General features: G+C 42.8%; 2 protein-coding genes across 5 annotated transcripts in view; one reads left to right on the top strand and one right to left on the bottom strand.

The window, feature by feature from the left end:
* Positions 1-13,972, bottom strand: part of TMEM204 (transmembrane protein 204) — a 29,105-nt gene extending 15,133 nt beyond the window's left edge. The window contains exon 1 of the mRNA XM_010392070.3: positions 12,844-13,972. Within this exon, the coding sequence (XP_010390372.1) occupies positions 12,844-13,123 (280 nt within the window). The 5' untranslated portion in view covers positions 13,124-13,972. The remainder of the gene's footprint in view (positions 1-12,843) is intronic.
* The window catches only part of IFT140 (intraflagellar transport 140), a 106,199-nt gene that overhangs the window by 75,923 nt on the left and 14,676 nt on the right, over positions 1-15,600 (top strand). The gene's annotated exons all lie outside the window — the stretch shown is intronic.

Here is a 15,600-nt window from a genome sequence, read left to right as displayed (position 1 = left end):
TCCCTTGCTCTAACTGCCTTCCCTGTGGTCTGATTAAGAAAGGATTTTCAGCAGGATGTGTATTGATTCTTTCCTTTAGTTGCACAGCATCCTCTCAGTATTGCTTCAGTGCATGAAACAAGCAGCTAATTTCCCAGAATGGCCCATTGGAGATGCTGGAATTCTCTTCACTGAAGATTCTGCCTATAATCCATAGAATTGTTTGGGGCAGGATTGATGCTTGCTTTGTATTTGTGTGTCACAGACTGAAATGGAACCATAAATAGTTTTTCAATGCCCTAAAATAATAACCATCCCTAAGACAAACTAATAACACCCTGAATTTCTTTTTCCCCTAGTCCATCTGTATTGTCCTAAAAAACATCCCATGGATGTTAGTGCTAAGGTCTTACTGGTTTACAGAAGCTTTGTTTAGAGGATTCTTGAATTTTTCTTCTTTTACCCTTTATTAATCTTTCCGATACACTGCAAAGACCCTTAGATTTCCATCTGTTGGGAAATGGTTGTAATGAAGATGTCAAGGCTTGGCAGTTCTAATGAGGTGTTAGGGCATAATCTGCATGTACAGGTAAAAAGTTACCTTTGTAAAAATTGTGTGTGTGTGTAAATATACATATATATATTAATTCTAATAATATTTAACAATGAAGTTGTTGGAGTATGTTGTGGGGTCTACTGTTGACCACCCGGCCAGAACAATGATACTGATGAATTCTACTACAAGGAATTAAGGGATATCTCTAGATCAGCTCCCCTGGGCCTTAAGGGTGATTTTAAGTTTCCAGACATCAACTGGGAATATCGTACAACAGACACAAACAGATCCAGGAAATTTCTGAAGCATGTTGAAGGTAACTTCTGGTGCAGGGACTGAAGGGCCAACTAGAAAAGGTGCCCTCTGAGATGTGCAATTTGTAAAGAGAGACTTGTGGGCAAAGGGGTGACCTCTTAATAGTGCAGGAGCCAGCAATTCCAAAGCACGGGGAATCATGCAGGCAGGGGAGAAGGAGGGCCTGGCTGAGCAGGGATCTTGCACTGAAAAGGAAAGTGTACAGGCCAGGGTCCATACTGGAACACCATGACAGGGAGGATGACAAACTCAAAATGAAAAGGACATTGAGTAATGGGATTATGCCCAAGGCAGGGTGACCAGGATGGTGAAAGGCCTTGAGGGTAAGACACACAAGGAGTGGCTGAGATCACTTGGCCAGTTCAGCTTGGAGAAGAGAAGGCTGAGGGGTGACCCTGTCAGATTCTGCACCTTCCTCAGGGGGAGGTGCTGATCTCTGCTGTCTGTTGCCAGGACCTGAGGGAATGGCTGGAGCTGTGTCAGGGGAGAGTTATGTTGGTTATTAGGAAAAGGTTCTTCTCCCAGAAGGTGGTTGGGCACTGGAATAGGCTCCCCAGGGCAGTGGTCGTGGCACCAAGACTGCCAGAGCTGTGGTTTGTGGTTTGTTTGCTCTTAGCGATATGTTTTAGTTTTAGGTAGTCCTGTGAGGAGCAGGGAGCTGAGCACAGTGATCCTTGTAGGTCCCTTCCAACCTGCGATAATCTATGATTCTCTATTAAAGAACAAATGCAACAGTGATTATAGACATGGACATCTGTAGTCTTGGCTAGAAACCTGATTAAAATGTGTCTCCCAGCTGGCGACTGAATTGAATATATTAATTACAAAGTTGGGTACTTTTAGTCAGGCTTTTTTTCCGACTTCTCCTGTTAGCCTGATGGATGTCCTGTTTTTATCCTTTTCCTTTCTCTCTAGCAAAAGGTGGTAGTTACAAATACCATTGTGCCAGTCCCACATCACTTGCTATGTGTCGTTGCTATTCTGAAATAGAAGTAGCACCATGTTTAAGTTGGCATATACTAGAGAAAGACAGACTCTGGACATGAATATTCAGCAGATTTTTAGAAGTGTTTTAACTGGCTTTAAGTTTGGTGGATGCACTGACCACTAGAATTTGGTTCCTGATCTTCCAAGGAGACTGCTAGGAAGTGCAGAAAACAAAACGTGATATAAACAAGGGTAAATTTAATTGTGTTAATCCTGAAGTCTGACCTACTTTTGTGAGTCATAAAAATGTTTATGACTTTTCCCCTCACAGGCCATCTTCAGCTTTCAGTTGTTCTAAGCAACTCATTTAATTAAAATTTAATAAAATATAGTATTGTATCTGAAGAGTTAGTTAAGAACCATAGTCCATTAAACTTTTTCCACTGAATAAAATGTTAAGAAGGTAACATACTAAGTATTTTTGGCTTCTCCTAGTGAGTTAATTTCTGACCAGGGAAGAAAGTTATTTTACTCAAAAAAATAATTTGTTCAAAGATTTTGTGTTTAACTTCCAAAGTTGCCCTTTTAGCATTGGCAGCTTTTCCATCTCTTGCCATGTTGAATACTCACAGGTCATGAAGCACATTGGCTGATAATGGAATCACAGTCAGATGTCTGAACTTCATAAACACCAGGAAAACTTTGAACATTCAGACGGACTCAGATGGACTTCTCTAATACTTTGAGCACCAGTGCTTGCTGAAGAGATAGTAATGACTTTCGAAGGAGAAATGCCCAAAGTAAGAGCAGACTTGCAGCCATTATTAGTACTTTCATTTGGTGATAGAACTATCTGTAGCGTCAAATTAAAAAATTGTTGTCATAATAGATTCTGTTGCCTTGTCTGTATATAGTATGTATGAGCTCAAAAAAAAAAAAAAAAGCAGCCTCTGTATATAAATAACCTTTAAAAGTCTGAAGTTTATGCCAGAAATACATACTGGCCTGTGACACAGAAATTAAGACCAAATTTTTGCTTCTGCTTCTGTTTGTGACTTTTTTAAACACTTATCTGTATTACAGATTTTAGCTTTGCCATGGATAATGTTATATCATGCATACTAAAAATAGTTAGTTTCTGCCTGTGACTCAGTTGAACTTCATGCAAATTTGTAACAATTTAATCTTTACAAAATGGTTCTTTGATCACTGTCCTCTCCTGCAGCTGGAAGTGCAGCAGCACTGAAGGGTAACACTGATGATCTTTGCTACTGTCTGTAAGAACTCCACACTTCAGGGTGTTTCTTGGCCTAATACACTAGATCCCTCGGAGACCTGTGGAAATGCAATGGGTATTTTGCATAGCTGCTCCTTTTAACCAAAAAGAAAGTTGCACATGGTCCATGGAGCTGCAGCAGGCTGATGACTGGTAGAATAAGAAGGAAGTAGCTGGTATGATGTCATTAAATGGAGAGACAATTATTTTTATGGAATAAGGTATTACAACCTGAGTACCTTTCCATCTCGCATATGAGAGATGTTGGCTTATTCTAACAGGTTTAATGTATGATCTGTCATCTTTCGGTTTTGTTCCAGAATGTTAATGATTTCTCTTGGGGAAAAAAGCAAACTTAGAATCCTAGAATTGTTTAGGCTGAAAATGAGCCATAAGATCATCAAGTCCAACTGTTCCCTCAGCACTGCCAAGGCCCCCACTAACCATGTCCCCAGGTGCCACATCCACACATCTGTTAGATCCCTCCAGGGATGGGGACTCCACCCCTACCCTGGGCAGTCCATCAGTAATGTATAACTCTTACAATAATGCATGAAATCCTTTCTTCTTGCAGTAGAGCTTGTTAATTGTGTTCAGCCTGAAAGTGCAAGGTGACTGTGCTTCCTTACTCACAGCTGTTGTGACTTTGCATGCTGTCAGCTCAGCACATTGTAATTTTATTTTGTACATACACAACCCTAAGCTGAGCTTCTGCACCAGCAGCTCTGACCTCTTTTTAGTGATGACAACCAATAGACAGTATGGATCAAGAAAGGGAATTGAGTGTGCAATGTCAAAGTATTTCTTCAGAGCTCAACCCAAAGCCATTGAAGAGGGAAATCTTGTTGAGGAAGGCCAAGACACAAAGCTCTTCTCCTGCGTGAATGACTGCTCAATCCAGGAATAAATACTTCTAATCTCTTATAAAACTGGCTGCAATATAGTTTTTGTAAAATCTGTGAAATTTAGTATTTACCTTTGTGCTCTTTTACTCTATTTTAAATCATATGTACAGCAAAAATGCCTCAGTAGCCAGCTTTAGTCTATTCTGATGAGTTTTCTATGGATTTGATAATTAGTATAAATTTAGGATCATCTGTTCAACCATTTCAGCTTCATTTATAGTAGCCATGATTCCAGTGTCACTTTCTGTGGCCACTGCAGTCTTCATCAACTTTTGCATTTTGTTTGTTAATGACAATTTGTAAAACAAGATGGTCATAGTGGGTTTAGTGTCTGCACAGTTACTGGTGGCATTTTTGTTAACCTCTCACTCCTAGAATCTGTTGCCTAAGACCATCATGACATAGGTATTTTGTATTTTGGATATCCTACTTTTTTTGTTTTGAACTCATTAATGTCACTTGTCTCTTGAAATTTAACTCTGATGGAGTTCCCTCCCTGTGGCCAGAGGTGGGTGTTCCCTATAGCTGGAGGTCAATACTTCCAGCAGAATAGACCTAGACACTGCAGAAAGTGTTTATTCCTTTGTGTCCATCTGACAGGTGAAAGAGGGAGGACAAGCCCTCCATCAGTACCTTCATTCACCTCCCTTAAGATGCAACTTGGCTATTGAGAGCTGGAAAGGGTTGGAGCTGAATGGCTCCAAAAACTCTGCTCTAAGTATCTGCTGTTCAGCAGTATACAGTGCTGGGTTTTGCCTTTTTCCTTCTGGAAGCCCATTGTGGGCCCCATTTTCTCTGAGAAGCACTTATTTCATGGACAGGGCATCCAGATGGGACTCTTGTACAGCCAGGGCTACTGGCTTAATGAATTCTGCTTTGTTTGAAACAGTGAGCAATCAAGAGTCAAACCCCAAACTCTAAGGATGAGACCAAGTCAGATTCCTTGTTTTTCTCACTTCCTAAACCAGCTGTATCCATCCAGATTAGAGACGTTAATTTGATTTTCTTATTTACAAGCAGCAATTTTGTTGTTTTGATTCATGATACTCCCAGAACTGTTGGTGTTATGTTCCAGGATAGCCCCAGGACTGTTTGCAGGAGTAGGTTAATCATTCTGGAGAGTAATTTGCAGTGTTTTGGGATAATGAGGAAGGATGATCTCACTGGAAAATTACATTATGTTAGTTGCTTAATATGTGAGTGTTTCTTACCCTTTTCTGTCTGCATAGAGGGGAAAAAAAAAACCAGTTAAGTGGGAATTGAAGCTTTTTAATGATTAAGCAAAATGGCTCAAGATATTTTCGTAGTAGTCTAAAACTCCCCCTGAGAAAAACCCCTTCAGATAAACAAAAATTTTAGTGCAAACTTTAGTCCAGCTTCTGTGAGTAAGTTACTAAGTCTCCAGCCCTGGGAAGAATCTAGTGACCACACATTTATTCAGTGCATGGGGACAGTGCTGACTCCCAGCAGCTCTGTGTGCCTTCACAATCTCCTGCTGGCATCTGAGCTCTAGGAGCTGACTGGGAGTGTGCTGTTATTCCTGTCCACTGTGGGCCACTAAGTCTGTTGCATCTCAAAAATGGTACTTAAATTCTTAATTAGCTCTTAAACTCTTAATAATGCAGGATGGGTTATGCTCAGCTGAAGGATGGTGCCACGTTAGCTTGCTGTGAAGCTGACTGCGTCTATGATTACATCCGTTCTTTAAATCTCCTGAGGGATATTGCTTCTTGGTTTTGTAATGAAAGGAATTTAAAAAAAAATATTCTGTTGATGCTGTTTCCTATGGTTCTTAGGTTTATTTATTAATCACTTACTCGGTGAATTATTTAGGATGCATTCTAAGATGTACCTGATTGTCCTTTTAAATGCTTCATGTTCATACATTACTTTATTCTGGAAAGGAGGATAAATGGTTGTGTTTCTGAAAAGAAATTTCTAATTGATTGTAGATAAAACTGGTAATGCTCCTTACATTAGGTTGCTTCATTTATTTTTGTTACAACTCATTTTCAATTTCTGGTAGCTGTGCTAGACTTTTTCTTGGGCTGGATGTCTGCAGGCTGAGATCATAATCTGCTGATAAAAATCTAACTAGATAAGTAATTCGGTTTTCTCTAATATAATCAGAGATTCTAACTGAGCATGCTGTTTTCCTCTAGAACTGGTCATTCTGCTGAGGTGTTATTCTGAGATAAAGAATGCATCATATTTTTCAGCCTTTTGGAGTAATTTTTAAAATCCACATTATAAGGATTTCAGAAATGCAAACCAAGTACCAAAATTACCAGAATAGTATGCTTTAACCTAAATGGGTGAAAGGCAAGAGTCAGAAAGAGCAAGGCTTCTGTCTTGCTGACTCTTACTTATGCTGTTCATAAACATGAGTTCCAACCTAGAGAGCTGGATTCTGTATTAATAAATAATTTTAGAAGAAACCCTTCCTTAGAATTAAAAAAAAAAACACTTCAGTCAAACTTTTGGCAACGAATCATGTGTTTCTTTGTTTTGGATGTCACCATTGTCAGCAAAGGTCAGATGTGCTGAGCAGTCTCTGCAGCTGCCATGGAAATCAGCTGGAGCTGTGCCTTGGATACCAAGAGCACTATGAAAGTGCAAAGTACAACCGTGCTTCATTTTACAACATGGGCATAGGAGGTCAGCACTTACTGTTAAAACAATTCTGAGATAATAGGGACAATAAATAGAACCACTGTAATTATTTATTGACTGTCAGCATCATGCTATGCCTCCCAAACCTGTGCTCTATTTATAAAGTCTTCGACATTTAATTTCTTCTGTCGATTTAAACTTGTGGTATTTATATTGTTAGCTCCTTCCAGGATCAATTAGGAAATATACGGAAACACTTTAAAAGTCCTTGTGGAACAAACTAAGCCAAATGTTGGCAGTAGCTCAGAGCACCTTTGCATGACTGTGTCACTGAGACCATGGGAAGGTTTAAAGAGGTGCCTCTGTGATGCAGATGTATTTTGATGGTCTGAATAGTCACTAATTTTTTAAAAGTGAAACAGATCTGAATCTATTTTTTTTCTTTTTTGCCTTGTACCCTTTCCACATGATCATGTTGTTTGCAGGTCTTACTGACTTTGCCCTAAAAAGGGAAGTCTCTCCTGCTCTTTTTAAAAAATCTTTGTAAGTAGCCATAGAGCTTTCAGCAACAAGAGTCCTCAGTATGTTCTGTTGCTGGATGAATATCTTAAAAATTATGACTGCATGGCTATCTCAAAAATTATTTTGTTTTCACCTCCTGAGAGGCTTTCTGAAGTATGCAATTTATGCTTTTTTCACTTAAAAATTGTGATTTAAGGAAGAGGAAGGGAGCAGGGAAAACCCAATCTGTTTTGGCACAATTAAAATAGTGTTCTGATGTGACAAACTGGTGGAATCTTCCATCCCTTTAGGTATTTTGGAACTTTACCATTCAGCTCATCTAAGTGTGAAACTTCACATTTAAATACTTATTTTGAAAGGCAGACAGATCTTGTCTGGGGAGAGGAGAGTGTGGTTGGTGGGTGATTTTTATAACAGCTTCAGTCATTACTTTTGGAGTGAAGACATGGCTCCATTTACTATTTTCAACATAAGCAAGTGTTTATGGTTAAGTGATGGGCCCTTGCAAACCCAGCATTGAGAGCCTTCAATACAGTGATCAGTTTTAATAGACACAACTGTTTCTGATGAGATATGAGTTGTGTAGGTATCACGGTTTGCCTCTTTGTAAACCTCAGCAGGGTATTCTGTATTGGCGGCTTTGATAAATGCATTAACCTGAAATTTTCAAAAGCTCCAGAGCCATTTTCACTCATAATGCTTTAATTGAATTCAAAGTCTTGGTGGTAAGAGTAACCAAACTCTGATTGCTGTGACAGTATTTCTGTGCAACACTTGTGTATGTACTGCCTTGAAACATGTATTAGGTTCATTTTCCTGTCCCGAATCCTAAGGAGTTTTGCACTTTTCCAAAATGAGTACACGGAATTGTACCTCGACATTAAAATGAGCATTCACTCCAATTTGAAAAGCCATGTCTCTCAGAATTAATCTCTACTGGCCTCCATCATTAAATTAGTAGTGTCACTTATTTAAATGTTGCTCATATTTCAGATAGTTGGATGTGAAATCACAAACCCTGAGCTGCCAGCTGCCCGTGCTGCCTCATCTCTGGAACAGCCTGAGCAGTCTATCAGACAATATATATCATGTGTATAATAAGGTTTGGGGCTTTTTTGAATCTGGTGATAGTTCCTGTCTTCTCCAGATGCACTTGGCCTCCGTTCTGGGTCTCTGTCTATGGAAATACATATATGTAGACAAATAACACGTCTACAGCACATTCAGCTGCTTTACTCAGCCTGGCTTGCAGACAGCCAAATTTCAGAGAAATTGGAAATTTTGGAGATATTGGAACTTTGTGTAAATGCAGTGGACATGGGCATTAAGGGGAACACAGCTGCCTCTGTAGCAAACCTCAGCTCCTCATTCCTACCCTGAGCAGCATTCTGCCTCAGCCACCAAATGTCCCTGTATCTATGTGTGTGCACCAATCATCCATCCAGGCTGGACAAATGTTTACCTGGGGTTCCTGTGGCAGTCATGTAGCTGCTCCTGATGCCGTGCCTCTCCCTGGCATGGGTTACACTCCTTGTTAGAACTGAATTCCCACGAGCAATCCAGCTCTGAGCATCAGAAATTGACACACACGTCCTGCTGTTGAAATTTTCCTTATGTCTCCTGCAGCCCTGAAGAACCCAGTGAGGTTTTGTATCTTTTAAACCCCTCCCTATTCCTGCATTTCCACATTGTTTCTAATGTTCTTTAGACAAAAAGGGACAAACTGTGACGTCGGCTGATGAATAAATCATCTCCCGTGCCCATCCAGAGATAGCCTCAGAGCACGGCAGAACTTAAGGGCGTATTTGTACTCTGAAGTGTGGCTAAAAATACCTAAGTTGATTCCAAGTAATCTGGTGTGTTCATGCAGTATTCCTGGCATGGTACTGGGCCAGGACCTAGGTGGCTTTGAGAAGGGTTGGCTCTGAGAGGCATCACTGGTGGTGTAGCTGTGTGTTCTTGCCACTCGAGGTAGCTCACGTGTCCCTGTGTGGAGCTGCATTGCTGGGTGGGCTGCGCTTGCTCACCTGTGACATGGGCACAAAGCTCCTTGTTGACTACTCATGACATGCTGTCTTACCCCTCTTACAGCTCTTACTGAGGCTGTGCTTCTACTGCCTGTGGGCTTTTTCTGAGGCATTAAGAGATGCAGACAAGAGCATAATCTTCCAGAATTTTGCAACAGCTCTGAAACTGCAGCTCCATAATCTTTGTCAAATGTCTTTGCCTACACTCAGGTGACAGGAAAGTTAGGCTACTTGGCTGGGTTTCCTTAAAGTGTTTGAAGAAGGGCTATACAGTCTGAGTTCTCAGTGAAGCATTTAAGTTTGTATCATTCAATGGTTTGTCCAAGTTATAAAAGCTTAGATTGATGTCCTCTTAGCTGGGCTGATTCTCAGCATAGGTGAAGGTTTCAGATCGGAGAGTTTATTACCACTAAAAAGGAGCCATCTCACCCCTCCTTACACCTTTATCACTTAGCTTGTGTTAGCAGCAGCACTTGTTGGGCTCTGATACCACTGCCTAATCCAATGGAAAAATATCCACCAAAAACCCCATCCCATCTCCATGTCCAAAACTTCCACCCTAACCTGGGGATTCTTTTGCTGTTAGTCATCTGAACCATCACAGAAGCTTTTCAGCATCACAGGTGGTTGAAAGAGAGGTACAGGGCTGCACAGCAGGAGGATGAGAAAGAGAAAGGTTGGTAAAGACAACCAAAAGGGCCTGGGATCTCCACTTCCAGGAGAGTGAGGTTGAAGGACAAGAGTTGAAATGCTTTCCCATGGGATCAGTTGCCCACACTTCTGATGTTGTGCCTTGCAGAAATAGTTCACATTGTGACACTTCCTTTCCCTGTATTTTTAATATAATTTACTCCTGTCCATGGATTTCTTTTTGGGTTTTTTGCCATTTCTAGGAAGAAATCCCTCCCTTTCAGGTTGGTGAGGCCCTGGCACAGGTTTGCCCAGAGAAGCTGTGGCTGCCCCATCTCCCTGGAAGTGTCCAAGGCCAAGTTGGACTGAGCTTGGAGCAACTTGGCATAATGGAATGTGTCCCTGCCCATGGCAGGGGGTGAGATGAGATGGACTTGAAGGTTCTTTCCAGCCCAAACCATTCCATGATTCTGTGATTCCAATGGGAGAAAGAGCAGGCAGAGAAAGTCAGTGAAAAGCAGGTTCTAAGAATGTACTTCTCTCTGCCAGGGAAGAAGCCAGCTTATAGTAGTGCCTGTAGTTGGCTGCTAGTTACACATGGCTTGTACAGGAGTCTTCTCTTCCCAAAGAGCTTACAGTTTTTCTGTTGAACTGTGAGATAAATAGCTTGCCTCTCAAATATGTATATCTGTATGTGTATAAATACATTGTTTTATATGAGCCAGATTGTGGCCTCTTTTGCGTTGCTTTTGGCAGAACAGGTTTTCTGTGTTCTACAAATGGCATCCAAAATACTTTGTGGTAACTCAGCATTGAGGAAGGTGTTTTTTCCTTCATAAATTTATTTTTAGACGTATGTATATATATGCATATGTATACACACACACACACCTTCCCTGCACGTCTGTGATTCATCTACAACTGGCAGATGAGGATTGCCATAGGTATTACTAAAATAATTTGTGCTTTCTTATTAGAGAAATTCTTTAGAATGACAAATCCATGGATGCAGAATCAGGCTCATACTGACCATGTGTATGTCCATGGAAACAAAATTGTCTTAAAAATAAATGACACAGTTGTGTTTCCTACTGGGTTTGTCACGACAGAGCTGCAGAGGGGGGATTTTCCTTTAAGTGCTTTATCAAGATTCAGAATTGACCTTGGCTTACTATTTGCTTCCAGATTAAGTAGGGAATGGATGCTTTACTCCTATACAGATCAAGTCCCTGGGCTTGAAAAGCCTTCTTTAAATTAGAATTAGTGGTTGTCAGATAATTCTTCTGAGCCCTTCTTCATGCTATAATTATTGGAAATTTTCATATTTTCTGTCACATTATCCTTCTATTTGACATCAGAAACTGCTGCCAGACAGTTCTGCTGTGAAACTAATACTTCTCATCTGTAGGCACCATACACCTTCTGGCCTGCACACAGCAAGAAATACAAGCTTGTGTGGTAAAAATGCTGCAGGAGCCAAATTCACTGTGCAGCAGCTTGTTCCAGTGTGGAGTACATAACGTACTTTTACAATTTGTGAATGGTACACATGTTCTTCGAGTTAGAATATGGCTTATCAGTATTAATTGGGGAAGTGATTCCAGAGATGAAGCTGCAGATACACATCAAGGAACTTCTCCCACAGTCTAATCCTTTTTATAACCATTTATTGTCATGAAAGTTCTTTCAGTTAAAAAAATCTTGAAAGGGTAAGGACTTAAAAACCTTTGAGAAATTTTCTGTTTGTGATTTATGCAGGCTCAGTATTAGCAAATGTACAAAAAATGTTTCTGCATGATTTTATTGGAAAGTATGATCTGGAATGGGTCCACATTAAAGCATTTTTAAAAGAAATTCCTCTAATATTTCTTTGGTTTCTCTCCAGAGGGATCTAAGAAACTCCAAGGACCAATTTCAAACCATGAAAAAAATCTGGTTTGAAATCATGTATGTTATTGATGCTGCCAACCATCCCTCAGAGGTGCCAGAGCTGTTTATGAGCATCCTTAAAATCTTGGGAAAGTCCTGTGGTCTGTTGAAGCATGGACTTTATAGCCATTTGTTCTGTTAAATTCCATGCCTCGAAGGGTGCAGCGGAAGCACTGACTCCCCTTCGAATGGCTGCTCACAGCCTGGCTGCTGGGATTGCCAGGGGGGTTAGGGGAGAAACCTTTTGGCACCAGGGTAGTTGTGGCCCCAGACACGGTGTCTGCAGGTTATTTTGGACACTCTTTAAAGTCCCTTCCAACCCAAGCCTCTCTGTCATCCTATTCCAGCGCAGTTCTGCTCTGGGGGAGCAGGGTTGCACCATTAATGCTATGAATGTGATACATAAGGTTTATTATTTATTAATCAGTTCTGTAATTCTCATGTTATCCAATAATTTTCCCAAGCTCGGTGTAAGCTATTTGTGTTCTTCAGATCCCACAAGTCTGTGAAAGTGCAAAATGAAAAATACACCATGGGTAATGATTTTTGTAGTCACCAAGTTGTATATTAATTGTATTTTTTCACCAAGAAGAATAGTTACACATTTTAAGACCTTTCTCAATTTTACATGTTTTACCACAACTATTTCTGTCTTTTCTGCTCCTGGCATTTCCAGCATAAGCAAACAGAAGGGAGAAATAACTCAACATGTTGCAATATCAACATTGCAATATCTTTTCAAGATTGGGGTTTTTTTTAGTTTTAGGGTATTCAGAGAAACCGTGGTTGCTGTTGCACTGAGGAGGAAGGGATATCTTACGGCAGGAGCCCAGGAGGGAGAGGTGAGCTCAAGATGTCTCAGAACTTTAGACTTACACTTCACAGATTGTTTTATCAAAGCAGATCGATTCCTGGGCTGTATAAACCAGGCAGCACAATGCAGATTGCTGGTTTTGAGGGGGGAGGAGGAGTTTAGTTCATCACTGGTGAACATCATGCTTCTTATTTTCTGAAATTAATTTATTTGGGAATGAATGTGAAGAGATGTTTAGATTAAGATGGATAACAATGATTTCAGGGTTAGGCCATTGAACTCCTGGGGACCAGGTGCACCCTATCTATCACGACCTTGTGTCTGCAGAGAAGACAAGAGTCTGTACTTACATTTGACAGTGCTGCGTGACTCCTGGAACCCAGCCGATTCTGAACCCCATCCCAGGGCTTCACACTCCTGTTCCTCCCCTTGCCCGTGCCTGGCACTGGTGCTTGCACCCCCTCTGCTCCGCTCTGCCAGCCAGCACATCCTCCAGAGCCCCACACTGCGCTTGCGCCCGTCCTCCAGCGTTTGGTACACCCAGTTGGGGGTAAAGGCAGCCGCGTTGTTAAGGATGAGTGAGACCAGGGCTACCAACACAGCTGTGGCTACCAGTTTCTGGACAGTCATATCTGACTGTCAGCTTGCTGCCAGTCTCTAATTGCAGACGACACGAGGTCCCAGTCAGCTGCAGCACATTGAAATGGGGCTGGGAACAGGCGGCTGCGCTGGGGTGTTACAGGGGGCTAGAGGACATCACCGTTCATTCTTGAAGTCAACTCCAGAGAGGTTTCTGACCAAGGAAATGAGAATTTTGTGAGGTAGATAGGAGAATTCCATAAAATAAGAACACAAAGAAGCTTTTTTAGGTCCTTCCCAGCGCTGACTTATCCACCTTCTTGCACCTTGATAAGTAATGCCAGTCCCGTGGTGAACTGGATGACAGGGAGGTCCATTCCGTGTTGGATGGGGCGAATCCAGACAGAATCCAGTCTTGGGGCAGGAGAGCCTGAGCTGAGGTGGGGCAGAGGTGGGATGGGATGCTCGCCGTAGCCTGCCGAGCACCGGGTCCTCCAAGCCAACCAGCGCTGCTCCAAAAGCCTGGGTTTGGGTGCAAACTTCAGAATATCCTGCAAACGGTGACAGATGGCATCCTCTCAAAGCCAAGCCGAACCAGAGGGGAATGCGGTCATCGCAAAGGTGGTCTGCAAGTCTGGAGTATCTCGAGGAGACTGCTCTGCTGTGTCCCTCTCCGAAGAGCCGAGCTGTGAGTGCCGGGACGAGAACAGCCACTGCGGTGAGGAAAAGGCCCCCCCACCTCCCCACCAAGAGGAAATGGCTGTTTTTGTGGCTCGTTTTGGTGAGCCTCAGGGCGTAGTCGACTGCAAAAAAAAAGAGCCACTGCCACGGCAGTCAAACATTAACAGGATGTGTTTCCTGAAAGGAAAAGACTATGGAGACTTCTAAAGTTGTCCCTCCTCCCCTCGGAGAGCCCCCTCCCCGCCTCACGCCTCCTCTCCTCGCCGCTGCCCCCAGCAGGGCTGCCAGGACCCGCCGCGTCTCGGGGAGCCCGAGGAGCACAGCGGAGCTCCTCGGGAAAAGGAGAGAAGGAAATCCCAGCGTCAGCCCTCGGAGCATCAGTTCTGTGGAAGTGGACTGAGGAGGCGGATTTTGAAATACCTTCTACTAGAAGCAAAACAATATTGGGGTTCGCTGCTGGACAGCGCGACGAAAGCGCTGCGGGGGTGCCCTGATGTCCGCGTCCTCTCTGCACCGTAGGAGGGACCGTGGCAGATAAATAGGGAGTATAAAGTCTCGAGATTTTCAACCCGATAACAAAACAGTTTGGGGGTGTCTGCAAAGGCAGGCGCAAGTGTTGGGGTGTGGGTGAGGTTGAGAGTCACTACACGGTGCCGGTGCCCGAGTCCCGGCGAGCTGCGAGCGCCGGCGGCCCCGCGGAGCCTCGAGGGTCGCTGCCCACCGCGCTCGGTGCCCGGGGCGTGGAAACGCTGCTGCCATGGGCGCCAGGGGATGTCCCTGCTGAGAGCCCAGCCCGGAATGGACTGCCACAGGGCAGGGCAGGTGCTGCTCTGATAAACAGGTTAAAGAGAGCTGTTGAGGGCATTCCAAACTGTCCTTGAACCTGGCTCTTTCCTGAGTGGCTCTCCAGAGGGCTGTTTGCTGTTCCCATCAGCTGCCTCGGCAGCACCGGGACGAGGACAGGGATTCTGGTGGGCACTGCCCTGCGGCCGGGCAGTACCGCCTGGGGTTCTGCCCTTCCTGAGCTGAGCCGGGCACAGCTCTTCAGGCTGCCTAAATACCGCATGGGTACATACGTACACAGCGAGCTGAAGGCACGGTCAGCACTGAGGAGACCTGGCACAGACCTGCTGAAGGGCTGGCATGGGAGTTCACATCCCTGTAATCAATAACATTAGATTAGAAACTGATTTAATTTTATAGTGGCTCCGTCTTACCAGGCAAGAGGCTTTGCCCCTAAACAGCTGATACACAGAAGCAAACCAGTCTGAAATTTTTTGCAAGGCAACATTTTATTTTCAAGACTTGTTGGTGAGAGAAGGGGGGAAAATTCCAATAAAGCTATATGCTCCTATAATTAGTTTTCAGCTACTGATATTGAATGTACTAACCTGGCTATGAACTCAACTCTCCTCTATGTGCTCTGATAATTTTTAATCTTTAAACAAATTCAGCTTTAAGTACTTCGAGCAACTTCATCCCTTGAGAGCATGATAGCATCTTTGGTTTTTCTTTTTCCCTGTGATTGGTCATGTTTCTGTACATTTCCGGTTTTAGAACTTTCAGTATAAACACACCGATGTCTGTCATTCTTCAAAGAAATTTCCTACCAGCAATGACCATATTTGCATATTTTAAACTCCTTGGGTTATTTGCTGTTATGGTTCTGTGTTTATCATAAGCCAGGGATTCAGCAGCAAGGGAGATGATTTTTATATACAGATAATGCCAGGAGAGATTTATCTTTAGGGAAAAGTCACACACCTGCTTCTGCCTCTCCCCATTTGATTTCTGTGATTTGATGAAGTCTGAGTGTGTATTTTCAGCAGGGCCCAAGCTTCCTTCTC

Source organism: Corvus cornix, chromosome 14, assembly GCF_000738735.6.
Source record: "Corvus cornix cornix isolate S_Up_H32 chromosome 14, ASM73873v5, whole genome shotgun sequence".
In the NCBI taxonomy this organism is placed as follows: Eukaryota; Metazoa; Chordata; class Aves; order Passeriformes; family Corvidae; genus Corvus; species Corvus cornix.
This window is presented reverse-complemented; position numbering and strand designations above follow the sequence as displayed.